The sequence below is a fragment of the Hyperolius riggenbachi genome, chromosome 2 (assembly GCF_040937935.1).
Source record: "Hyperolius riggenbachi isolate aHypRig1 chromosome 2, aHypRig1.pri, whole genome shotgun sequence".
In the NCBI taxonomy this organism is placed as follows: domain Eukaryota; kingdom Metazoa; phylum Chordata; class Amphibia; order Anura; family Hyperoliidae; genus Hyperolius; species Hyperolius riggenbachi.
Window position 1 is genome coordinate 251,403,844 of NC_090647.1, and position 23,669 is coordinate 251,427,512.

The following is a 23,669-nucleotide window of genomic DNA, read 5'->3' on the forward strand; positions in this document are numbered from 1 at the left end:
AAAACTATAAGCTCTTTTCACAAAATTTTTTTTTACCATGTTCCTACTCATCTGCTTAACATACATGTCAAATTTGGTGATGATAGCATGTACGGGGGCTTTACAATTAACCGCAGAAGTTAACACTATTTAATTCAATAGAAATGCACTCGGAACACGAAAATTCGGAACACGAAACTCGGTTTTCGCATGCGGTACACGAAATTTCGACGAAATCGGAATTCAGCTGTTCCGATCAGCCCTAAACTCCACCTTCCACATGCTGGAGAGGCTGTGGGAGCAGCGCATGGCAGTCAGGCTATACCTGTCTGAGGCACCTTCCACCAGAACAAGGCCACTGCACTACATCACTGGGGACCAGTGGCAGCTGCCAGCTGGTTGGACAGGTGTGCAAAGTATTGGAGCCGTTTCAGCAGGCAACAAAAGTGGTCAGTTACGAGCACTGCAGCATATCGGAGGTGCTCCCTCTTGTCTTCACGATGGAAAAGGGTCTTGATAAACTGGTCGAACAGGGGGAGGAAGCCCTACTGAACAGTGGCCAGTTATGTGAATGTGTGAGTGGGCATGCTCCAGTCCTGGATGAGGAGGCAGAGCTTGCGGAAGAGCCCATTGTCCGGGGTTGGGAAGAAGATTTTGACGTGGAGCTGGAGCATGACGACGACAGTTCTGACAGCCAGGAAGAGGCGATTCATGGCAGACATCTCTTCCCCATGGCTGTACATATGATCCAGTGCCTCCATAAAGACCCCCGGATTAAAAAAATAAAATCAAGGCTCGACATGTGGGTGGCCACCATCTTAGATCCCCGGTGCAAGGGGAAAATGTGCCAGTTCATGCCCCCCTCCAAAGCAGACGCCAGGATGAGCCAGATCCGGGATGCCCTTCTTCGTTGGGTAGAAGATGCGTTTCCTGCACTTGTATCCCGGGCCCAAGCTACCAAGCCTCGTCATCATCATACTCAGCAAATGTCTGGTGGTCCCACTCCCAGCAGCAGCAACATTACCCAATCTGTGAACCTGCTGAGTATGCTGAAGGAATTTTACCAGCCAATGCAAGATACTCCTAGCACCACCAGCGGACAAAGTGGTCACCGCCAGCGGCTGGCCCATATGGTGAATGATTACTTGGGGTCGGCCAGTGCTCCGGACTATATCTAGAGTAACGATGACCCCATGGAGTATTGGACCAAACAACTGGATGCCTGGCCTGAACTCGTTCAGTATGCACTGGAGGTCCTTGCATGCCCCGTCGCCAGTGTTCTTTCTGAGCGAGTATTTAGCGCTGCAGGTGGGGTGGTCACCGACCAACGGACCCGTCTGTCCACAGACAATGTGGACATGCTAATGTTCATAAAAATGAACGAGTCATGGATCAGTGACAAATACAAGGCCCCTCTCACTGATTTATAAGATGACTATTATACTGACTACAAATACTGACTACAATAATTGGCCTACGACAACTCCTGCTACTCACAATTTTTGTATGGCTGCCGTGGAACCAGTAGGTCCCATGGCCTACGACAACTCCTGCTACTCACAATTTTTGTATGGCTGCCGTGGAACCAGTAGGTCTCATGGCCTACGACAACTCCTGCAGCTCCAAATCAAACTTATAATGACCCCCGTGGAACCACTGCTAGGTCCCCTGGCTTATGCGAGTCGCGACAACTCCTGCGGCTCCAAACCAAACTTATAATGACTGCCGTGGAACCACCGCTAGGTCCCCTGGCTTACGCGAGTCGCAACAACGCCTGTGGCTCCAAACCAAACTTATAATGACCGCCGTGGAACCACCGCTAGGTCCCCTGGCTTACGTGAGTCGCGACAACTCCTGCGGCTCCAAACCAAACTTATAATGACTGCCGTGGAACCACCGCTAGGTCCCCTGCCTTACGCGAGTCGAGACAACTCGTGCGGCTCCAAACCAAACTTATAATGACCGCCGTGGAACCACCGCTAGGTCCCATAGCCTACTCAAGTTGCGACAACTCCTGCGGCGCAAAAAAAAAAAAATTCAGGTGGAACAGCCAGTAAGTAGGTCCCATGGCCTACGTTTGGCAAAAGCGAGGTTTCCATTGTAATACCTTTATTTTTACCGGCAGGACGCGGAATTCGGACGGAATGCAATGGCAACGGAATTTGGTTATGGCGGAATTCCGGCGGAACGGAAATTACACTTTCCGATCATCCCTAATGCAGAACAAGCTGGCAACTATGCTTTACAATGCGTTTAAGGGTGATGTCACAGCACAACCCAATAAAGGTACCATTGCCAGTAATCCTCCTCCCATGTCCACGCAGGCAAGCACAGGACGCTTCAGAGATCTCATGGTGATGTCGGACATGCGGACAGTCTTTAGTCCAACGTTTCGACTTAGCGCTTCCGGATCCACCCTCCACCAACGCCTGGACCGGCAGGTAGCCGACTACCTGGCCTTAAGTGTGGATGTAGACACTGTGAGCCCTTAAATGCTTGTTAGATTAAATGATAACAAATCATTAAAGTGTCTCAGGTTGTAGAACAGAGGCGCCAGTAGGATAAAAATACATAAAATCCTTAAAAAATGCTTGGAGGAAGTGGTGGGCTTACCTCCCAAAAGCAAACAAGAAGTACTGTTTGTATAAATTAACAATTTATTTATACGGTACCCCAAACACAGAAATGCAACGCGTTTCGCAGGTCAAACCCGCTTCATCAGGCAACAAATTAGGGACCACAGTAGATCTGAATTGTCAGGAGAAGTGTCTCAGTTTATCAAAGCAAATGTAAATTGTAACATGGCTGAATGTATGATTTGATGTTAAAGAGACTCTGTAACAAAATTTTCAGCCTTATTTCTTCTATCCTATAAGTTCCTATACCTGTTATAATGTGGTCTGGATTACTGCAGCCTTTTCTAGTAGCACTGTCTCTGTAATATTTCTAATCTTCTTTTCTTAAAATACAGGTGTAAGGGCTATATAATACCTTGATACGCATTTACTTTTTAAGGGGCTGTGAGCCATACAGGATCTTCTCAAAAAAATAGCATATTGTGATAAAGTTCATTATTTTCTTTAATGTACTGATAAACATTAGACTTTCATATATTTTAGATTCAAATACACACAACTGAAGTAGTTCAAGCCTTTTATTGTTTTAATATTGGTGATTTTGGCATACAGCTCATGAAAACCCCAAATTCCTATCTCAAAAAATTAGCATATTTCATCTGACCAATAAAAGAAAAGTGATATGATTGTGTGCAGAATACCATTGCAGATCTTGAGGTTGAATAGGAAAAGGATCAATTAAGGGACAATTGAAGCAGCTTTTGCACGGATATCTGAAATAACAAATGACATCACCTGCAGTTATCAACTGAGGCCTCTGTGGTGTGCGTCAGTGGTGGGTCCACACACAATCAGACCATATCGGTGGCCAATATGGTTTGCATAGGCTGAGGCTGGGCGACCATTTTTGAGCATTACCAGATGGTGATTGGTGGAAAAGTGTGATGGAGCGCTCCCTCCTTTCTTGATATGTTTTTAACCTTCCTGGCGGTAACCCCGAAACGGGTAAGCCGCGCAGGAGTATTTCACAGGCCCTGCTGGGCCGATTCGCATATTTTTTTTTTTTGCTACACGCAACTAGCACTTTGCTAGCTGCATGTGCATACCGATCGCTGCCGCTCCACGCCGATTTGCCGCTACCCGCCGCGCCGCTCCCCCCCCCTCAGACCCCTTGCGTAGCCTGGCCTATCAGTGCCAGGCAGCGCTGAGGGGTGGATCGGGACTCCCAATGACGTCACGACGTTGATGACGTCACCCCGCCCGTCGCCATGGTGACGGGGAAGCCCTCCAGGAAATCCCGTTTTGTTTAAGATTGGCTTACTGATATTCAAATCCTTGTACAATCGAGGCCCTGGATACCTGAAGGACTTGTTGCAACTGCATCACACGCCCCACAATCTTAGATCAAAAGGACGTAACACCTTGGTCACCCCCAGAGTCCACCTCAAAACCTTTGGAGACAGAGCTGTTTGTCATGCTGCCCCTACACATTGGTACTCCCTGCCACACCCAATCAGGACAGCTCCATCCCTGGAAGCATTTAAGTCTAAACTGAAAACCTACCTCTTCAGTCTGGCATTCATGAACATCTGACTATCTCCTCTGTAACACAACCCAGCCTGCAACCCTGTATTAATCTGAGACACAACTATGCGCTTTGAGTCCTATGGGAGAAAAGCGCTTTACAAATGTTATTGTATTGTATTATTATTGTATTTCCTGATCGCAGATCGCCGGAGGCGATCGAAGCGGGTGGGGGATGCCGCTGCACAGCACTATCATGATTTAAAAAAAAACAAAAACTGCTGCGCTGCCCCCTGGTGATTTTTAATAGACCGCCAGGAGAGTTAGTAGGGTTTTAAAGGGGATACCGTGCTATTTGCGATTTATAATGTTTTGTATTGAATAAAACTTTTTGTAAGCACATGTAGAGCCTCCTGGAACAATTACTATATTCTACTATATTCTATATATCTAGCATAATCTGACACTGAGAGTCACCCATGGTCCCTGGAGGCCATAAAGACAGTGGACCATCCGGACTGCAAATTTATATACTGCAGTGAATTAAGCAGTCAATTAAGCGTTCCCCCTGGCATTTTCCAGCATCCTCGTGCTCTCTCCGGCAAAGTGACATAGCACGGGTACTTCTTCCACCCGCTCTGCATTGCACGGAGGATGCCGCCGCCATACTAGGCCCACACACAGAGGTCCAGTGGCTTGCAAACAAGCACCCAGTAGCGATCCCACACACTAGAGATCCAGGCTGCCTCACCTGCCTCCCCCAGGATTCACCTATTTGGCTGTCCTTGGAAGGTGAGACCTCAACCGCCCTTGCCCTTGGACTCCTTGACAGAGCCCAGGAAGATCCAGCTTCTTCCTATCTCAAGGGACAGGAAATCACCCACTTCCCCCTTTTTAACAATTTTAACTAATTTTATTCTACTTGGCGCCTCTGTTATCGTATTTCAATATTATCTAGTCCCTTGGTAGAGGGGTGTATCCCCATTTTCTCCTATCTACAGGTTACAATTCTCCCCACCAGCCTGTCCAGTGGTTGCCTTTGTGACGACCCACCATTGTGAGTATAATCATCACATTTATTCACAACAGATCTCTCCATATTAATACTGCACCATATTGGGCTCTCGGTTTCTCCCCCACTTTTCAAGCGATCAGATGAGATTGCTTATCAATTTGCATTAGGCCTAATGGAAATCTGATGGCAAAAAAATGTCATCAGATCGATTTTTAATACATTTCATACTGAAATCTATTGGAAATCTGTTCCTAGTAAAAAATGTTTCTAAACACATCAGATAGATCAGAAAATCTGATGATCTATCTGCTGCTAATCTAACGAGTGTATGGCCACCTTAAGAGTAGGTTCACACTTGCTTTAAAAATGTATCCGTGGCTCAGTTTTTTGGCCCGGATCAAAAACAGAGCCACGGATACCAATGTTAAAAATAGCAGCCTTCTACGCTCAGTTTCAAAATGGATCAGTCAGCGTTCAGGGGGATCAGTTTTGAAACACTGAACGGACGGTCTGGATTTGCATGATTTTCACAGACCCTGGATACACGGAGGGGTAGTGAAAATCAATAGGAAAATGGATCCACCTCTACACAGGTAGCTTTGGACACAGAAACTGATCCGTTTCTGTGTCCCAGCTTGTGGGTGGAGAGGGGGCCGCCATGCTGGAAGGGGCAGCAGCCAGGATGGGGGTCACAGCAATTGGCGGGGAGGGGGATCAACCCCCCTCCCTCACCTGGGTCCCTAGTCCCTGCTCCCCTCCAGCTATTTGTGTAAAAAGTTGTTAAATGTAATGTCCGCAGCGAGCGGGGAAGCCTACCTTCTGTTCTTACTTCCTCTGTTTGCCGCGACACTTCCTGCAATGTCGCCCTTTAAAGTATAGAGGGCGACATTGCAGGAAGTCTAGCGGCGAGCGGTGGATTGCAAGAGAGGAAGGTAAGCTCATCCTCACTCGCTGCCTATTAGGCCTGAAAGATAAATCGAATTTAAACCGAAATCGTGATCCCCAAGATCACAATTTCTGAATCGTCAAAGCGGCAATTATCGCGATCACGTCCTGTCCACATGGGGAGGATGGAAGAAGTGGCTTCAAACTTCCCCAAAGTCTCGGCGCGTGCGGCCCGCAGCGTTGGACGTACCTTCCGCACGAGTCCAACGCTGTCTGTCCTCTATCGCCGTCTGCCGGCTCTTGTGCTTGGCAAAACTCCATTAGAGCCTGCAGGAGGCGAAGTGGATAGACAGGCATCTCTGGACTCGTGCTGGAAGCTATGTCCAGAACTGATGCAGCTTGTAGGACAGAGGAGGCACAGAGAGACACAGAGCAGGCACAGAGAGACACAGAGCAGGCACAGAGAGAGACAGAGTGAGAACAGAAACACAAAGGGGGTGAGAGACCCAGAGGTGGCATAAAGAGGCAAACGGGGGGCAGAGGGGGAACAAAGCTTGATTTGAAGGAAATCATGAATTGAATCGAAATCGCAATTTCAGACAGAAATCGCTCAATTCAATTTTTTCCTAAAATCGTTCAGGCCTACTGCCTATATTATATTTTAACAACTTTTTACGCAAATAGCAAGTGGGGAGCGGGGATGGGGGACCCAGGTGAGGGAGGTAGCACCGCCCTTTCTGGCTGCTTTCCCCTCCAGTTCGGTCCCCCCCCCCCCCCACATTAATTTCCATAGACTGGAAGCGTATGCTGCAAATACATTATATTGAAAAAATTGGAGGGGAAAAAGAAAAATTACCAAATCGGATCCGTTTGAAACGGATCCAATCTGGACCAGACAAGTGTGGACCTAGCCTTACTGTGACCTGTTGCTAAAATAGCACTTCAGTCAGCTTTCTATTAAGTTGCAAAATAGAAAGCTGCTGTGTAAAGCTGAAAATGTGTTTTATACTATTTGCCATGGATACATGTAAACTATAGTTTTGAAATGTATCCATCCTGAAGTGATACATTTTCAAGAACTGTGTTTCTAAAGAAAAATGTCCCCAGTATTCAACTATTGCTAAAGCTTTCTGACATAAAACTTGTATACAACTGGTATGTAACTTTTTTTGTGATTGGTCAAAGTAAATAGTAAAAATACAACCTACATCAGTACTGTTACAATTATACCATGTGTAACTTATGTATATATCGTTTTTGTTTGTTATTTATTGAAAGTTCTGACCGTACTATCCATGAACCAAATATATATTTATGGTACACTCACATTGTGTAACACGGAAGAAGCTGGGACTAAATAAAATTTTAAAAAGCGTGTTTTTTGTTTCTTCCAGTTGCTCTGGTTTCCTCTTTTCACATTTGGTTGTGAATTCATCTGTAAGGATAAGTTCTGAATGCATTGCGATGTACATGCAATGAATTGAATAACTGTCAGCTTGTAGCAACACTCGTGTGGAGGTGCATGATATCTTATTGCCAGTCAGGCCCAGTGCACACCGAGCGGATTTGGATGCGATCCGACGGCCGCATCCGCCTGTAAATCCACTTGGCTAATGCATTTCAATGGGCTGGTGCACACCGGCGGTTTGAGGTTTGTAGCAAACAAAACCGCCGGTGTGCACCAGCCCATTGAAATACAATAGGCAAGCGGATTCACAGGCGGATGCGGCCGGCGGATTGCATCCAAATCCGCTCGGTGTGCACTGGGCCAAATCTCTGCAATCCGCACCAAAAAACACTCGCATTTTGTGGATCTGCTTGCGGTTTTGGTGTGCACTGGGCCTCAATTACAACTATAGTCAAAACATGCACTATATCCAGTAACGCAAAGTTTGACACATAGAGCCAATGTGAATGTGCTGATCATTGCAGTGTGTTGCTATGCAATTAAATCTTGCATTATACTGCGATGCAACATGTGTAGTGTGAATGTAATTGTGCACGATACTGCTATATAACTGAGTAATGCCATATGCAACAGAAGACAATCTTCAGCCACAGGCTTAAAAAAACCCAAAAACAAACCTAAGATTTTGAGCTAGTATTGTTGAAGTAAGCAAGCAAGAAAGTCCACAGGGAACAGTTCTCGGTACTTATCCGTTAGCCAGGCGCATCCTCTAGGTGGCGACAAAACTCCACCAGAGTTACATCTTTCCCTACTATCCATGTCGGCCTGGAGTGGGAATAGTAATTAGCGCCACCTGCCGGATGCGCCCGGCTAACGGATAAGTACCCAGTTCTCCATTTACAGCAATAGCTACAACTTGAAGCATTCTTATTGGCTCAATACTGTGGGTGCATTATTACTTCAACCTATCTGTCAATTAAATCATATTAGAGGATTTTTCCTATGGACATTCTCACTGGCTCACCTCAACCATACTAGTAACTACATTTCACCCCACTAGCAGCAAAGCATGGTTTTATTTACCCCAATTTCAACAGGCCATTGTCATAGTCAGGTTATGAAAATGCTGAGTGTGAAAATGTCTGTATTGCATTTCTAATGTTCACAAAAAACTTGGATACATAGAACTACTCTAAATCCAGGCAACCAACCAGTTTCCACCAGCAGTCCCCATAACTGCACAGGCGTAGCAGTCTGCGGAGCTGCACAGACACAGCAGTCCACGGAGCTGCACAGGAGCAGCAGTCCGCGGAGCTGCACAGGAGCAGCAGTCCGCGGAGCTGCACAGGAGCAGCAGTCCGCGGAGCTGCACAGGAGCAGCAGTCCGCGGAGCTGCACAGGAGCAGCAGTCCGCGGAGCTGCAAAGTCCGAGCAGTCTTGTGCAGTAGACCATGGAGCTCCACAGGTGCAGCAATCACTGTCCTACACAGGTGCAGCAGTCCACTGTCCTACACAGGCGCAGCAGTCCGCGGAGCGCCACACGCGCAGCAGTCCACGGAGCGCCACACGCGCAGCAGTCCACGGAGCGCCACACGCGCAGCAGTCCACGGAGCGCCACACGCGCAGCAGTCCACGGAGCGCCACACGCGCAGCAGTCCACGGAGCGCCACACGCGCAGCAGTCCACGGAGCGCCACACGCGCAGCAAACCATCAAGCTGTACAGGAACAGCAGACCACAAAGCTGCTCAGACAGCAGCTGCAGCACAAGTACAGCCCACGTTCACATGCCCTTCCTAAAATGGCTACGTTAGTTCGCCCTCCCCAACATGGTGGCGCTGTGTTTCCTTCCTCCCCACCATAGCTCCGTGTATAGGTCACACGGTGGGGGAAGGGGTTGGTGTGGCGCATGCGCGGTGTGCAGTGAGCGCAGAGTGAGAGGGACAGAAAGAGTGAGGAGCCGGGGAGGGAGGGAGAAAGAGGTGACGGACGGCTCGGGCCAGTGTCTCCTGTAGCCAGCCGGTACTCACATCCACAGCATGACGGAGCCGCAGTCAGCGCTCCTGCTGCGGAGGCAGCTCGCAGGTAAGGTGTCCCTCCTCCCCGGGGTAACATGGGAGGGGGCAAGGGGGGGGGGGCACGCCGTGCTCCTCAGTACATGTGTGGGGGCGCCGGAAGGAAGGGATAGCGAGCCCCGGAGAGGGGCAGATGGTTGTGCTGTGTCTGGGGAGGGGAGCAGTGTTGCCATAGAGAGGGGGAGGGGGCTGGTGTTAGAGGCAGCTGCTGCCGCACTTCTAGCCGGGTGTACGAGAGACCCATGTGGGGTGACAGTGGGGGGTGGCCACGGCGTTGGCATAGGGCTTCCAGACAGAGCAAGTCACTGTGTTGGCGTCATGAAGTAGACTGTGGGAATCCCCTATGCTAGCCCTCATAGAGAGTACTGGAGCCCTATACAGAGCACGTATAGCAGGCTAAGCAGCTCTCTGTCTTTGTGTCCCCGGAGAAGCAGCAGTGACAGGACGGGGACGTCACCCTGCTGCTCCCTCACACGGGGCTCCTACAGCCGCCGCCTCACTGACAGTCCCAGGCGTAGCTTGTGCAATTCTCTGTGTTTGTGCTTTTCTGAACATACACAGCTTATGTTTTCTCTTGTCGTCTAAGCCGCCCCCTCCCCTTTGTGTCAGCCAGTCTCAGCCTTTGGCTGGTGTTGCCCAGGGCTCTGACTGCCAGTGACACACAGCCCTGGCCGCCCTTCTGCGACTGCGCACTGACCCCTCACACTGGGGCCTCACACTGCACTTCCATGTGCTGCCAGCTTTAAAGAGACACGATCCTGCACCCTGTCACCACTAGTGAACTGTACCAAGGATGATGTCTCTGGGGGTGGGGGGAGGAGGCCGCTGCCTCAGCTTCTTTGCAGAACCCTTCATTCTCTAGTCTTAGCAGCCTGCCAGAATACTTTGTCACAGCAACTGTATCCTTATCTAGTGACTCACATTCTTGTGTCAAAGACCTGTGAAGCACTTTTATTGCTATGCCCTATTACTAATAGAAATATATTTTCAGTGTAGTTGCATCATTTTTGTCAAAGGACATTCGAGGTGAAAATAAACTGATGAGAAAAACAATTGTATCTATCCTCCTCCTAAAAATGACTTTATTAGATATCCCACAGTTATTTATTTTATATTTAAATCTAGTTTTCAAGTTGTTAGGGCCTGTTTACCCTAGCGTGGAAACTGGGGCGAATCTGCAGAGTTTCCCAGCAGGCAAATCGCTTGGGGAAACTGCCAAGACAATGCCAGAAAATAATGGTGCCGCTGGCCGAATCGCTTGCCCTAGCGATTTGGCCGGCATTGCCCTCAGTTTTCACGCGGGGGGCAACGAATCCCATAGCCGTGCATGGCACGGCTTCTGGGTATCGTCTGCAGACCTGGAAGTGCTGCCGGGTGCGGTGGCTAGAGGAAACGGGCCCTTACTGGTTCATTTTCTCTGCTCAGTGACACCTTCATTGAAGTAATCTAAAGCTCAAAACTATGAATTATTGACCCTTTTTATCTCTTTCCTGCTCCAGGAAGCCATTTACTGACAGAAAAGTGTTTTATGGCTGTAATTACTTATCAGGGAGGGTTATGCTATAGTCTGACCCGGACAGAAACTGTCACTTGCATACCTGATGTTTAAGTCAGACAGTGCTGCTGCCTCTGTGCACGTGCGCGCTCCCGCGGGTGTACCTGTGGGGGCATGTGCATCTCCATGCACGTGCACGTTAAAATTGACAAAAAAATTCACCTAGGTAAAAAAACGCTTTGGGGTGAAGTGGTTAAAAGGGAATTTCAGCCTAAACAAACATACTGTCATTAAGTTACATTAGTTATGTTAATTAAAATAGATGGGTAATATAATATCTTACCCACCCTGTTTTAAAAGAACAGCCAAATGTTTGTGATTTAATGGGGGCAGCCATCTTCTTGGTTGAAAGGAGGTGACAGGGAGCATGAGGCACAGTTCCAGCTGTCCTGTGTCCTGTTCACCACTCCCAGCGATGTGCGCTACGCTTCAAATCTCAAATAAAAAAAAAAAAAAAAAATGTGCACCAAAACAGCAGAGTGAGAACAACCATAACATCAGAAATCCCATCATGCTTTGCGCAGCATGAGGGGGAAAAATGCCTGAGCAGTTTTCTTCTGTGCAACTAAAAATGAGGCTTGGGTAAGAAAAAGAAAGTTCTGATGCTGTGAAAGTGTTAAAGGGGAACTGAAGTAAGAGGTATACGGAGGCTGCCATATGTATTTCCTTTTAAACAATACCAGTTGCCTGGCAGCCCTTCTGGTCTATTTCTCTGCAGTAGTATCTGAATAACACCAGAAACAAGCATGAAGCTAGGCTTGTCAGATCTGACTTTAAAGTCTGAAACACCTGATCTGCTGCATGCTTGTTCAGGGGCTATGGCTAATAGTATTAGAGGCAGAGGATCAGCAGGGCTGCCAGGCAACTGGTATTGATTAAAAGGAAATAAATATGGCAACCTCTGTACACCTCTTACTTCAGTTCCCCTTTAAAGAAACACCAAGCCTTCTAGTGCTGCCGTGCTTGTGCTTGAAGAGGAGCTTGTCCCGATCAGATTACCAACAGGTCCTTGTCATTAATCCGTGTGAGTATGGCTGCATATGCGCAGTAAGCCGAAAGTGGAAACTTGATTTTAAGGTATGTTAAGTGGTTTAAAAAGTACCATATTTTCTTCATCTATTACCGATTTCTAGAGATGGACTGAAAATTTGACCGGGTTTCGTTTGTTGCTCGTCAGGTAGAGTGGCATCCCTATGACCTTTAACAGGGTTAATCACATTTGTAAACTAATAATTAGCTGATAGGTGATAACTTGTCTGAGGTGGAGCTTAAAGGGGTTCTGTGGAGGGTTGTGGAAAAAAAAAAAAGACACTTACCCGGGGCTTCTATCGGCCCCCTGCAGCTGTTATGTCCCGGGCCATCCTCCTACAATCCTCTGTTCTCCGCCACCGGTCCCGTTCTAATTAATCGTCTCGCTCACTCCCCCTTGTGTCTGTGGGAACTTACTACTCAGACGCAATATGAGGTTTTTGCTCTTTAAGCTCCCAGAGACACTAGCAGGAGCGAGCAGTATTCGTCTAGTTAGGCGAATAATTAGACCGGGACCGGCGGCGGGGAATAGAGAATCATAGGACGACGGCGCGGGACATGACAGCTGAAGGGGGCTAATAGAAGTTCCAGGTAAGTGTCTTTTTTTTTTTTTAAACAACCCTCCACAGAACTCGTTTTAAGGACCATCTCAGGTGAAAATCTAGTGTGCCCCCCCATCACCTATAGATCTGGCACGCGACATATATTAGCGACATATATTAGCGACAACCAAACCCACACATTATTATTTTCAAACTGTTTATAAAGCACTAACATATTACACATCCATGTACAATAAATGGCGGCTCCTACTTACCCCACCTCCCAGAAGCTGTCTCCTCCCCTTTTGATGTCCTTCCTTTAGTCAACCTATAATTTTTTTAGCAACATTCTCTGTCTAAAATGTTTGTTAAAGTAGCCCATTTTTAACAGCAGGTGTGCGGTATGGAGATTCTGATAAGGATATAAAAGACAGGTAAATTGTCTAATTGCATTGGTTTCACAATTCCTTAAGCGTGAATTTTAAGTTACATTAAAATTGAATTACTAAAGGATACCCAAGGCGACAAAGAGGCTGACATGTTTGCAATACTTTATCACACTTTCTTATTACTCCAGAGAGGCTCCTTTTTGGCTGCGACTAGATAAGTTGCCAACCCTTGAACAAGAAGAATTAGCTCAGCCCACTCGCAGTAATTCCTTTCAAGGCTCTGTGAACAGACAATGTGACAGAAGTGCCATGACCCACTCACAGAGCCTTGCTTGCAATCAATTATTGCGCATGGGCAGAGGTAATTCTTCCAGGTAAAGGGTTGGCGACTTAAAAAATTGTGCCCACTAACGGAGCCTTTTACAGAAGAACGGATAAGAACAAAGTGTTAAGTCAACAGCACCTCTCTCTTACCACTCGGATGAATGAATGAAAGTCTGGGGGAAATTTCCTCTGTGTCACCGGAAGAGAACCGCACAGTACTAACAGCCTCTTACAAACCAGATAGATAAGACTCCTCTAGATTCCACTCAAAAACAATGCGGGTTGCATAATCCTCAAATGGCTCATCTGCTGTACAAGCCATTTCTGAGCTACCAGTGAGCGTCCTCGCAGCCAAAGCATTTCAGCTCGCTCGTGTCAGCAGGTGGGCTGACATGGGGGGGGGGGGAGGGGGTGGATGGATGGATGGATGGATAGATGAACAAGAAACGTATTGCAGACTGTATTCAAAGTTTAAGATACTCGCCAAGATTATACTCTCTGAAAATATGTATCTCTTGTTTTTGGCATATCACAATAACTCCCAACCCAGGGTTTTGGTTCATAGTCTGTCGGACGTCAATGCAGTAGTCACTTCCTTAAATGCATATTCATTCTGTAAAAGAAAAAAAATCCACCACCCATTATGCACACTTCATAGGGGTCAGCCCACCTCTTAACCCTCCTGGCGGTTTGCTTAAAAAATCGCCAGGGGGCAGCAAATCTTTTTTTTTTTTTTTTTTTTTTTAATTTTTTTTTTTTTTCATGTAGCGAGACAAAGTCTCGCTACATGATAGCCGCTGCTCAGCGGCATCCCCCCAGCCCCTCCGATCGCCATCGGCGATCAGGAGATCCCGTTCAAAGACTGCGGCGCGATGGATAGCGGCGGATCGGCGGGCAGCAGCGGCGATCGGGCACTGCACGCAGCTAGCAAAGTGCTAGCTGCGTGCAGCAAAAAAAAAATTATGCAAATCGGCCCAGCGGGGCCTGAGCGGTGCCTTCCGGCGGCATAGCCCGAGCTCAGCTCGGGCTTACTCCCAGGAAGGTTAAGACACCTGAAGTGAGAGGGATATGGAAGCTGCTATATGTATTTTATATTTAACCCATTCGCGTTCCGTCGTTTTCACTTGAGAAATGTTCACCTCCCATTCATTAGCCTATAACTTTATCACTAGTGTTGGGCCGAACAGTTCGCCTGGCGAACCCCCTGGGCCTCTTACTACTTCCGGGTCGCAATGACCCGGAGTAGTACGCCTGCGCTGCCCGGCGGAGCGCGTCCTAGATCGCGCTCCCGTTGCCGGGCACTCTCTGCACATGAGCGTGACGTCACTCATGACGTCACGCACATGCGCAGAGAGTGCCCGGCAACGGGAGCGCGATCTAGGACGCGCTCCGCCGGGCAGCGCAGGCGTACTACTCCGGGTCATTGCGACCCGGAAGTAGTAAGAGGCCCATGGATTTAGAGATGTTCGCCGGCGAACGGTTCTGGAACCTTTCGCCACATCTCTATTTATCACTACTTATCACAATGAACTGATCTATATCTTGTTTTTTCCGCCACCAATTAGGCTTTCTTTGGGGGGGTATATTTTGCTAAGAGCCACTTTTCTGTAAATGCATTTTAACAGGAAGAATAAGAAAAAAACGGAAAAAATTGATTTCTCAGTTTTCAGCCATTATAGTTTTAAAATAATACATGCCTCCATAATTAAAACTCACGTATTGTATTTGCCCATATGTCCCGGTTAAAAAGTTTAGACCCTTAGGTAAATATTTACATGTTTTTTTTTATTGTAATGTTTTTTTGTTTTTTATATTAAACATTTTATTTGGGTAGTTTTGGGAGGGTGGGAGGTAAACAATAGGTTTATAATGTAAATGTGTGTTGATTTTCATTTTGTTTTACTTTTAGTTGTAGTATTACTTTTTGGCCACAAGATGGCAGCCATGAGTTTGTTTACATGACGTCACTCTAAGCGTAACACACGCTTAGAGCGACGCATGGGGGAGGTTACAGCCAGAAAAGGCGCAGCTTCCGAGAGAAGCTGTCGCTTTTTCAGCAGGGGAGAGGAATCAGTGATCGGGCACCATAGCCCGATTCACTGATTGCCTGGCTAACGAACCGCGGGCCGGGAGCGCACGTGCGCGATCGGCCACGGGAGCGCGCGGTAGCATGCATGGTTCCTGGACATAGTTTCTACGTCCAGGAACCAAAATAGGTTAAACAATGTAGATTGCCTGGCTGTCCTGCTGACCTCTGCCTCTAATACTTTTAGCCATAGACCCTGAACAAGCATGCAGCAGATCAACTGTTTCTAACATGTTGTCAATTCTGACAAGATTAGCTCAATGCTTGTGTCAGGTGTGGGATTCAGACACTACTGCAGCCAAATAGATTGCGTCTGTCAGGCAACTATTATTGTTTAAAAGGAAATAAAAATGACAGCCTACATATACTTTTTGCTTCATGTTCCCTTTTTACAAGTGCAGGAGTGTGGGAAATAGTAAAACAAATTCAAGAACAAATAAAATTAAAGTTCCCTTTTAATAAAATATGCCACAATACAAAAAGTAAAAAAACTAAAAACAATAATTACAGAACTGAGTTTATCAGGAGTAATCAAAAAGTGCCGTAAGGCACTGCAAACTTAGCCACATCTGTCATTTGCCTCATTTTCTCCTGTTTGCTTCCGGTACCCTTTAAAGGACATCTGGGTGGGAGATACCAGAGTACTTTCGTAGCATACCCTTCTAAGGCTCAACACACACCATACAATCTTGGTTGTTCAATCTTGCCACTTTCATGTAGTATAAGCGCTTATCCAATTATTCAAAGTATTTTCAATCTGTTTGCCCTTATACTACATAGATTTCGTAAATCTGTACAACCAAGATTGTATGGTGTGTTTTGAGCTTTAGACATTAAAGGGAACCTTAACTGAGAGGGATATGGAGGTTTCCTTTCAAACCATACCAGTTGCCTGGCAGTCCTGCTGAACTCTTTGGCTGCTGAAGTGGCTGAATCGCTGAATTTTTGCTTTGTGACATCGGGGGCCTCTCTGCTGAAAATATTGCATGTGTGCTGTGCCTTCCCCCCCCCCCCCCATCCTCTTCGATCCAACTTATCAAGCTCACTCCTTGTGCTGTGTTAGGCCCCGTTCACACTTGCGGTTCTCTGCCAAACGGACCGGATGACCTGACCGGATCCGGATCGGAACCGTACGGTTCTGATCCGGTCCGGATCCGGTCAGGTTGCATCAGGTGTTCATCAGGATGCGATCCGGATCCGTTTGGCAAAAGATAGTAGAAATAAAAATGTTGGGGTCTGGGAGGTCAGCAGAAGGTGGACCTGTGGAATCAGGCCCTCCGCTGTTTAGCAATTACCTCCACCTCCGACATACTGCCAACATCTCCAGCACGTTTAAAGTCACTGCTGCTCCACTCCAAAATGCTTGCCCATGTGTCCCCATCCAAAATCGCCGCTACAATACGCATAGGAAGTGGGGTAGAACATCCGGATTTTATAGCCAGTGTGTTGTGCGCTCTCCGGTTCTCATTGGTTTGTATTGGCCGGATGGTGCAGTCCGGCTCCGCTCCGAATACGTCTGCCGGAGGAGCCGGACCAAAAAATAGCGCATGTTGGGTCTGACGCCGGAGTCCGGATCCGGTCCGGACGAAACGAACGCATGTGAACGGACGCATAGACTTTCATTGCTATGCCGTGCGTCCGTTCCGTCCGTTCCGCATGCGGTCCGGTTCCGGCACGGCGATTCCGGACGGCGACCGCTAATGTGAACCGGGCCTTCATGTCTATACGGTCCCTCATCAACTGACCATGTTGCTAAGCTATAGAAAACTGCCCCAAACCTTTCACACTGAACTAGACATTTTATGTAGAGTGTTTACATCTTGTCATGACACAAGTATGCCATATGCAATTCACTTTTTCTCCTGAGTTTTCTCTTGGGTAATATTTTCACAACTATATATAGAAAGCTTTTTAAACCCCCAGCAATCAAACAAATGCTCAAAATAATTGACAGTATTTTTCACCTACTTTTTGGTACCATTTCCATTGCAAAGTGCTAAAAAAATTATTTTAAATTGAAGATGAAAAATATTTCCTAGGAGAAAACTCATGAGAAAAAATTAATTGGATATGGCCCCATGGCCAACATGTAATTCACTTTTCCTCCTGAGTTTTCTCCCAGGTGATATTTTCAAATCATGTCAATAAAATGCCTATTAAATCACCAGCACGCAAGAAAATACTCAACATAATTTTGATAGTACTTTCTTACCTACTTTTTGATAGATATATAATTTTATGAAAAATTATCTCCTAGGAGAAAACTCAGGAGAAAATGTTAATTACATATGAGCCTGTGTCTTTGCACCAGTATTTTTTCATGCAATATGCACTATGCTCCTTAATTGTCTTATTACTTACAGAGGAGATAATCATCAACTGAGGATTCCTGTTAAAGTGTTTGCTTTATTATTATAATTATGTATTATACTATGAATTTAAATGACTTCCCCACTACATTGTTCTGTTTTTAGATTTTATTTCTTGTTGATGGATTAATACATTGAAACTAATTGATTATATGACTTGGTTTGGTCTGGTGCCCAGACTTCATTTTCTTTTCTTTTTTGGATTGTCGCTTCCTGAAGAGGAAAGCCTTTGGTCCTCCTGAGGATGGAAAGTGTGACACATGTGACACATGTGACACATATAGTGCAGTGTACAATCCATAGATTTATTCTCGCACCACGGCCAGAACAACATGCGTTGAATTATCCTGATGTAGTGCGTTGCACCTTTAACATGGCAGTGTGAAATCGTCAGTGAAATATAATTGCATCGCCTTATGGTGCAGTTTTGCCGTTGCGACACACGGGACATAGTGGAAAAGGAACCTTTAACTATTTTGCTTGGGTGTCTTTGAGACAGTTTACTTATTGAGTTCCTGAGCTGGTGATGTGCATTGTAATTACATAAAGAATACATGTCTGAAATTGGAAATGCAGAGTAATAGCAGAAGTTGAGTCTCCCTTGAGCTCCCTCTTGACCATGAGTTACTATTTTTTTTTTATTTTTTATTTATAGATTACCAACGTCTTCTGTTGCGCTGTACATAGTACAGAACAAATAGAGGGAAGCATAGATACATGAGAAGTTAAAACTCTGAATAATCTGGACATCCAGCAATACAAGTTTGAATACATAGGTGATGTGTGGTTTGAGACCTTACCAATTATGTAGGTAGAAAAAAACAAAGTCTTGTAAAAGTAATAGCTGTTAATGGCTAACTGATAAAGTTAAATAATGCAAGCTTTCTGGGATCTAGTCCCCTTTTACAAGACTTTGTTTTTTTCTACCTACTTAATTTGTTTGGCTAACATGGTACAGAAACATTTTTACTACTAGACATTACCAATAAATGGAAACCTCTAAGGCTATTTTTCACTGCCTTCTTGGTCTGTATTCCAACAAACACATTTTCAAAGTGTTGAGGCATTCAGTTGCACACAGTCAATATTCCCAACAAGTCAATAGCTTATAATTGTGTATTAAAAAAAGACAATTGGACAGGTACATAAAAACAATTGTATTATGGAAGTATTGTCTTAGCGCAATCTGACACGTGTTTCGCAACTTTAATGGTGTCTTCTTCTTCAGAGTTTGTGAAGAATTGTCTCTTTTTGTATTCAACTATTAAAGCCGCATCTACACGCGTAGATGCGGCCGCGATGCTCCTTATCAATCGAGCCGCTGATGCGGCTCGATTGATAAAATCCGACAGGACGGATCTCTGCACCGCCGATTCCCTGCTCGATCCCCGCGAGGGGACAATGGCAGGGAATCGTGCGGGAGATAAGCGGGGACGAGCGGGCACGAGCGGGGAATCGAATGCGGCGCGGCGAGCGGGGACGCGGCGGGCACGCTCGGACGCGCAAGAGGCCGCCGATCGCCACAACATCTCCCCAACATCTCCCCGTGTAGACGGGGCTTAAAAGTTACACTTTTTACAAATATTGAAACCTTCGGCAGGAGAGAAACTCTGTGTCTGTGTGTGTGTATGTATGTATGTATGTGTATGTGTATATATATATATATATATATATATATATATATATATATATATATATATATATATATATATATATATATATATATATATATATATATATATATATATATATATATATATATATATATATATATATATATATATATTATTATATAAAATTTGCTGGTGATTCAGCCAATGACTCTGGCTGCTCAACTTATCTGTTCTAATGTCTCCTCTGTCCCTCCTCCGTGTCTCCTTCCCCCCTCCTTGGTCTCTCTCCCCTCTCTCCTTTCACTCTCAGTATGTCTGTGTCTATCTGCACATGTCTCTGGTAAATGGGACAGCTTACAGGTATGATTAGGCAGGTAGATACCATCTTCTGTTTCCCCCTCTCTTCCTCCTGTCTTTCTCCATCCCCTCCCCTCTTATCGTTTAACATGCTTACCAAACGCACAATTTGTGTTGCCCACCAGGATCAAAACTCGATCCTGCGGCTGACACTGAGTCCCCAGTGCTGTACAGGCACACATTGGTAGCTAATATCTAAGCAACGTGTTCTGTCTCTATGGAGGGGAGGACAAAGGTATCTGCCACGACATAGCAGCTTCCACAAGGAGGGGGACATGACAGCGGATTGTTCCATGAACTCCTAATGGTCAGGGCCTGGGGATAGAATAGTGGTGCAAAGTGTTAATATGTGGATTTATAGCTTGTCTGGGAGATCCATAACCATAAATCTTATGTGGTCATGATGTGAGTGGGGGATTTCTACATCCTCTAATTGTTTTGTCATCCCCATTTACTCCCCCCCCCCCCCCCCCCCACCAAGATTTAGACAAAAGGGTGGTCCCTGCGTGACAGTGAAGTTTACTACAGTTTAAAATTTTCTCACCTTAACAATATACTGGGATGCAGTTGGCAATACACACTTTGGAAAGCTTTTCCATGCACAGACCAGTGTATGTCAATGATGCACCAGAATTATCAGTCCTAGCACTCCTGTCTGAAGTGTGGATCAGCTGTCTAGCCTCCAAAAGGTCCCAATATAATTGCTGCAACTTGTTGAGCTTATGTGAAAACTGATATACTGGAGCTGAATAACAGGCAGGGAAAAATAACACTGCATCCAAACAGGGTCTTGTAAACTTTTTATTGTACAAACATCTGTTTTCAGTTCTAGAAGGTGGGACTTAAAGAGAACCCGAGGTGGGTTTGAAGAATATTATCTGCATACAGAGGCTGGATCTGTCTATACAGCCCTGCCTCTGTTGCTATCCCAAACCCCCCTAAGGTCCCCCTGCACTCAGCAATCCCTCATAAATCACAGCCACGCTGCTGACGAACAGCTTGTCAGAGCTGGCTGTGTTTATCTCTATAGTGCCAGTCTGCTGCTCTCCCCGCCTCCTGCAGAACTCCAGACCCCGTCTGCATCCCTTCCCTCCCTGCTGATTGGAGGGAAGGGACGGGGGCAGGGACCGGAGCTATGCAGGAGGCGGGGGAGCAGCTGAGACTGACACTACAGATGTAAACACAGCCTCACAGCATGGCTGTGATTTATGAGGGATTGCAGAGTGCAGGGGGACCTTAGTGGGGTTTGGGATAGCAACAGAGGCTGGGCTGTATAGGCAGATCCAGCCTCTGTATGCAGATAACATTCTTTAAACACACCTCGGGTTCTCTTTAAAGGACCACTATCGTGAAAATGTTAAAATTTAAAATGCATGTGAACTCACGCAAATAAGAAATATGTTTCTCCCAGAGTAAAATGAGCCATAAATTACCTTTCTCCTATGTTGCTGTCGCTTACAGTAGGTAGTCAAAATATGACAAAACCGACAGCTTACAGGATTTGGCCCCAAACTGTCACGCGAATAATCAAGTCACGGGGATTTTTCATGTATGCACATTCACCTTAAATTGAAACTGTTACCTGCAACTTGGGTGTAAATTTCAGACCTTGAGCCTGCTGTCATGAAAAAAAATGTTGAACAATATTTCCTTCATCTGCTAGGAATATTTTTGGCTATGCTGGAATGGTACTAGTCTTTGATGATATAGTACAAGTTTTTTAATAGTATATGATTTCCCCCATCCCCACAAAAATGCTGTTTATTATTTTTGAATACATTCAAGGAAGGAAAAGCTTTTGGTGCAATTCATGCAGCTTTACGAACTAAAATACATATTACAATAATGTATGGATGTCAGTTAGCATAATAGCTCAGCTAGACACCACAGTAGTGACACGACTACGCAAAAGTCTTTATTCCTACAGCAGAGCTGTTATTTATTTTGTATAAAAGATTCCTGTATATACATCAGACAGTCACAATCATCCAGTTTAGAACTGCTTGGAAAGAGTCTTAAAGAGACCGAAACACCTTCTTACTAAAAAGAAAAGAAAAAAGCTATCCTAAATATAAAATTTCCTTCTTTAAACAGAATTTATTTGCAATTATTTATCTGTAAGTAAGCAAGAAAGAGCTCCCAAGATGCATCACTGTTGAATATGCAAATCATCTCTAAGAGCCAGGCACACACCCAGAACAGCTGGCTTACAGTGAGCCTATGGACTGGTTCACACGGGCTTCTGCCGGCATTTAGGCGCTTGCTTTTTAAGGCTTTTAGGAAGCCTTTAAGGCTAGAAGTTCGGGTCTCTGCAACTTGTTTCCCTGCGTTTACTGCCTCTGAAAGCAACATGTTGCTTTTGAAACGAGACACAGGTAGTTCATCCGTCAGGGAGCCTGACAGTGACTTTCAAGCATTTGGCACAGGCAGTGGGGAGGTGTCTGTCCTATGGAGGTATTACTGCATGAGACAGTTCTTTGCTGCTGTGTAACCACACTGAAACCACATGTCGGCATTCAACATGCAAACACTTGTATTTGGCTGCATTCAGTTGCAGCTGAAAAGTGCTTGTTGGTCAGCAAATTAGACACTTGACTACTTGTAAAAGAAACCTAATTCTATTTAGCATGTTATTTATTTTGATATAATATGATTGATGTGCTGCATTGCATGATGCTTCAGGTCAGTGGGCCCAGATCATTGACTGTAAGTTAAGGTATTACTGAGGCATCTTTGCCCTTCCCTCCTACCATGCTACTTTTGTGTTTCAAGCAATGATTGTTCATCCATGAAAAACTTTTGCTAAAGCTTTTCAAAAAACCTGTACACTTGCTAGATGGATAGGACCTGATCCCTCTGGAGACATCGCTGGGTCAAGGCTGTACAGACACGTAGTTAGCCTGCAGGGTAATGACGTGTTCACTTGCAATACGGGGGGGCTGATGGAGCAGTGTAGGTGTGATGCAGCGTGCAGGGAGAGTGAGTAGAACAAAGCTCTCTGCCGAATTGATCCCTCAGGTAGATCACTGGCAAGTCGGTTACTGTATTTGAGGGTTAAAACACATTTGTATATATATTTTTTAAGACTTGGAGAAAATATGTAGTCTACATATACTGACGATCAAATTGTACACATGATGAGGTCCTTTGAAAATGCGACATGGTACCTTGGGAAGAATGGAGATCGGACCTGATTTGAGTGGGTACTTGGTGCAGGTGGGGCAGGGGAGTTTGAGAGGTTGTGGGGAATGGGACAAATGGTTTACTTAGGGATATGTTTTATGTTTTTAAAGTTTTGACTGCTGAATACAATGGCATTGCCTAATAACATTGGGTTTTGTTTATGTCTAGTGGTGTGGAATAAGACCCTACAAGGATTCCACATATACATGGCAATTTTTTTTGTTTGTTTTTGTTTTGTTATACTATTTTTATTGGTTTTCAAAAATTCTCAAAACCAATTTTTTTTTTTTTAATGTTGAGATTGTTTGTTTGAAAATGTATAACGCAAATGTATGACTACACTGTATGTTTGTATCAAACATTCCTATTATTACTGATGACATCAATTAAAAGTATTTAGAAAAAAAATACCTTTGTAGAGCAGAAACAACTTTAATGCAGCAAATGAGATATTAGTGTGATTGGCAATGTTAAAGCATTAAGTAGACAGATAAGTTTGTACTGTCTGTTGGAAAACTTTAGAATAAGTAGATTAATACACTGTACAAATACATTTAAAATGCATTGGCTTGAATAATTTTGGTTTCTTTACTATTAAATATTCTGATACTTGAAATTTACAGCCCATTCTATATCCAGCCTATTTAAAAAATTGGTTGGTTTAAATTGGTGGTCAGTTCCTTAAAAGACCTCTGTTGCGAAAACCCTAAAATTTAAAATACTTGTAAACATACACAAATAAGTACGTTTCTTCCAGAGTAA

General features: G+C 45.2%; 1 protein-coding gene across 1 annotated transcript in view; it reads left to right on the forward strand.

Moving 5' to 3' along the window:
* The first annotated feature begins 9,299 nt into the window (after window positions 1-9,299).
* The window catches only part of UBE2G1 (ubiquitin conjugating enzyme E2 G1), a 57,106-nt gene continuing 42,736 nt past the window's right edge, over window positions 9,300-23,669 (forward strand). Inside the window, exon 1 of the mRNA XM_068268502.1 lies at window positions 9,300-9,470. Within this exon, the coding sequence (XP_068124603.1) occupies window positions 9,425-9,470 (46 nt within the window). The 5' untranslated portion in view covers window positions 9,300-9,424. The remainder of the gene's footprint in view (window positions 9,471-23,669) is intronic.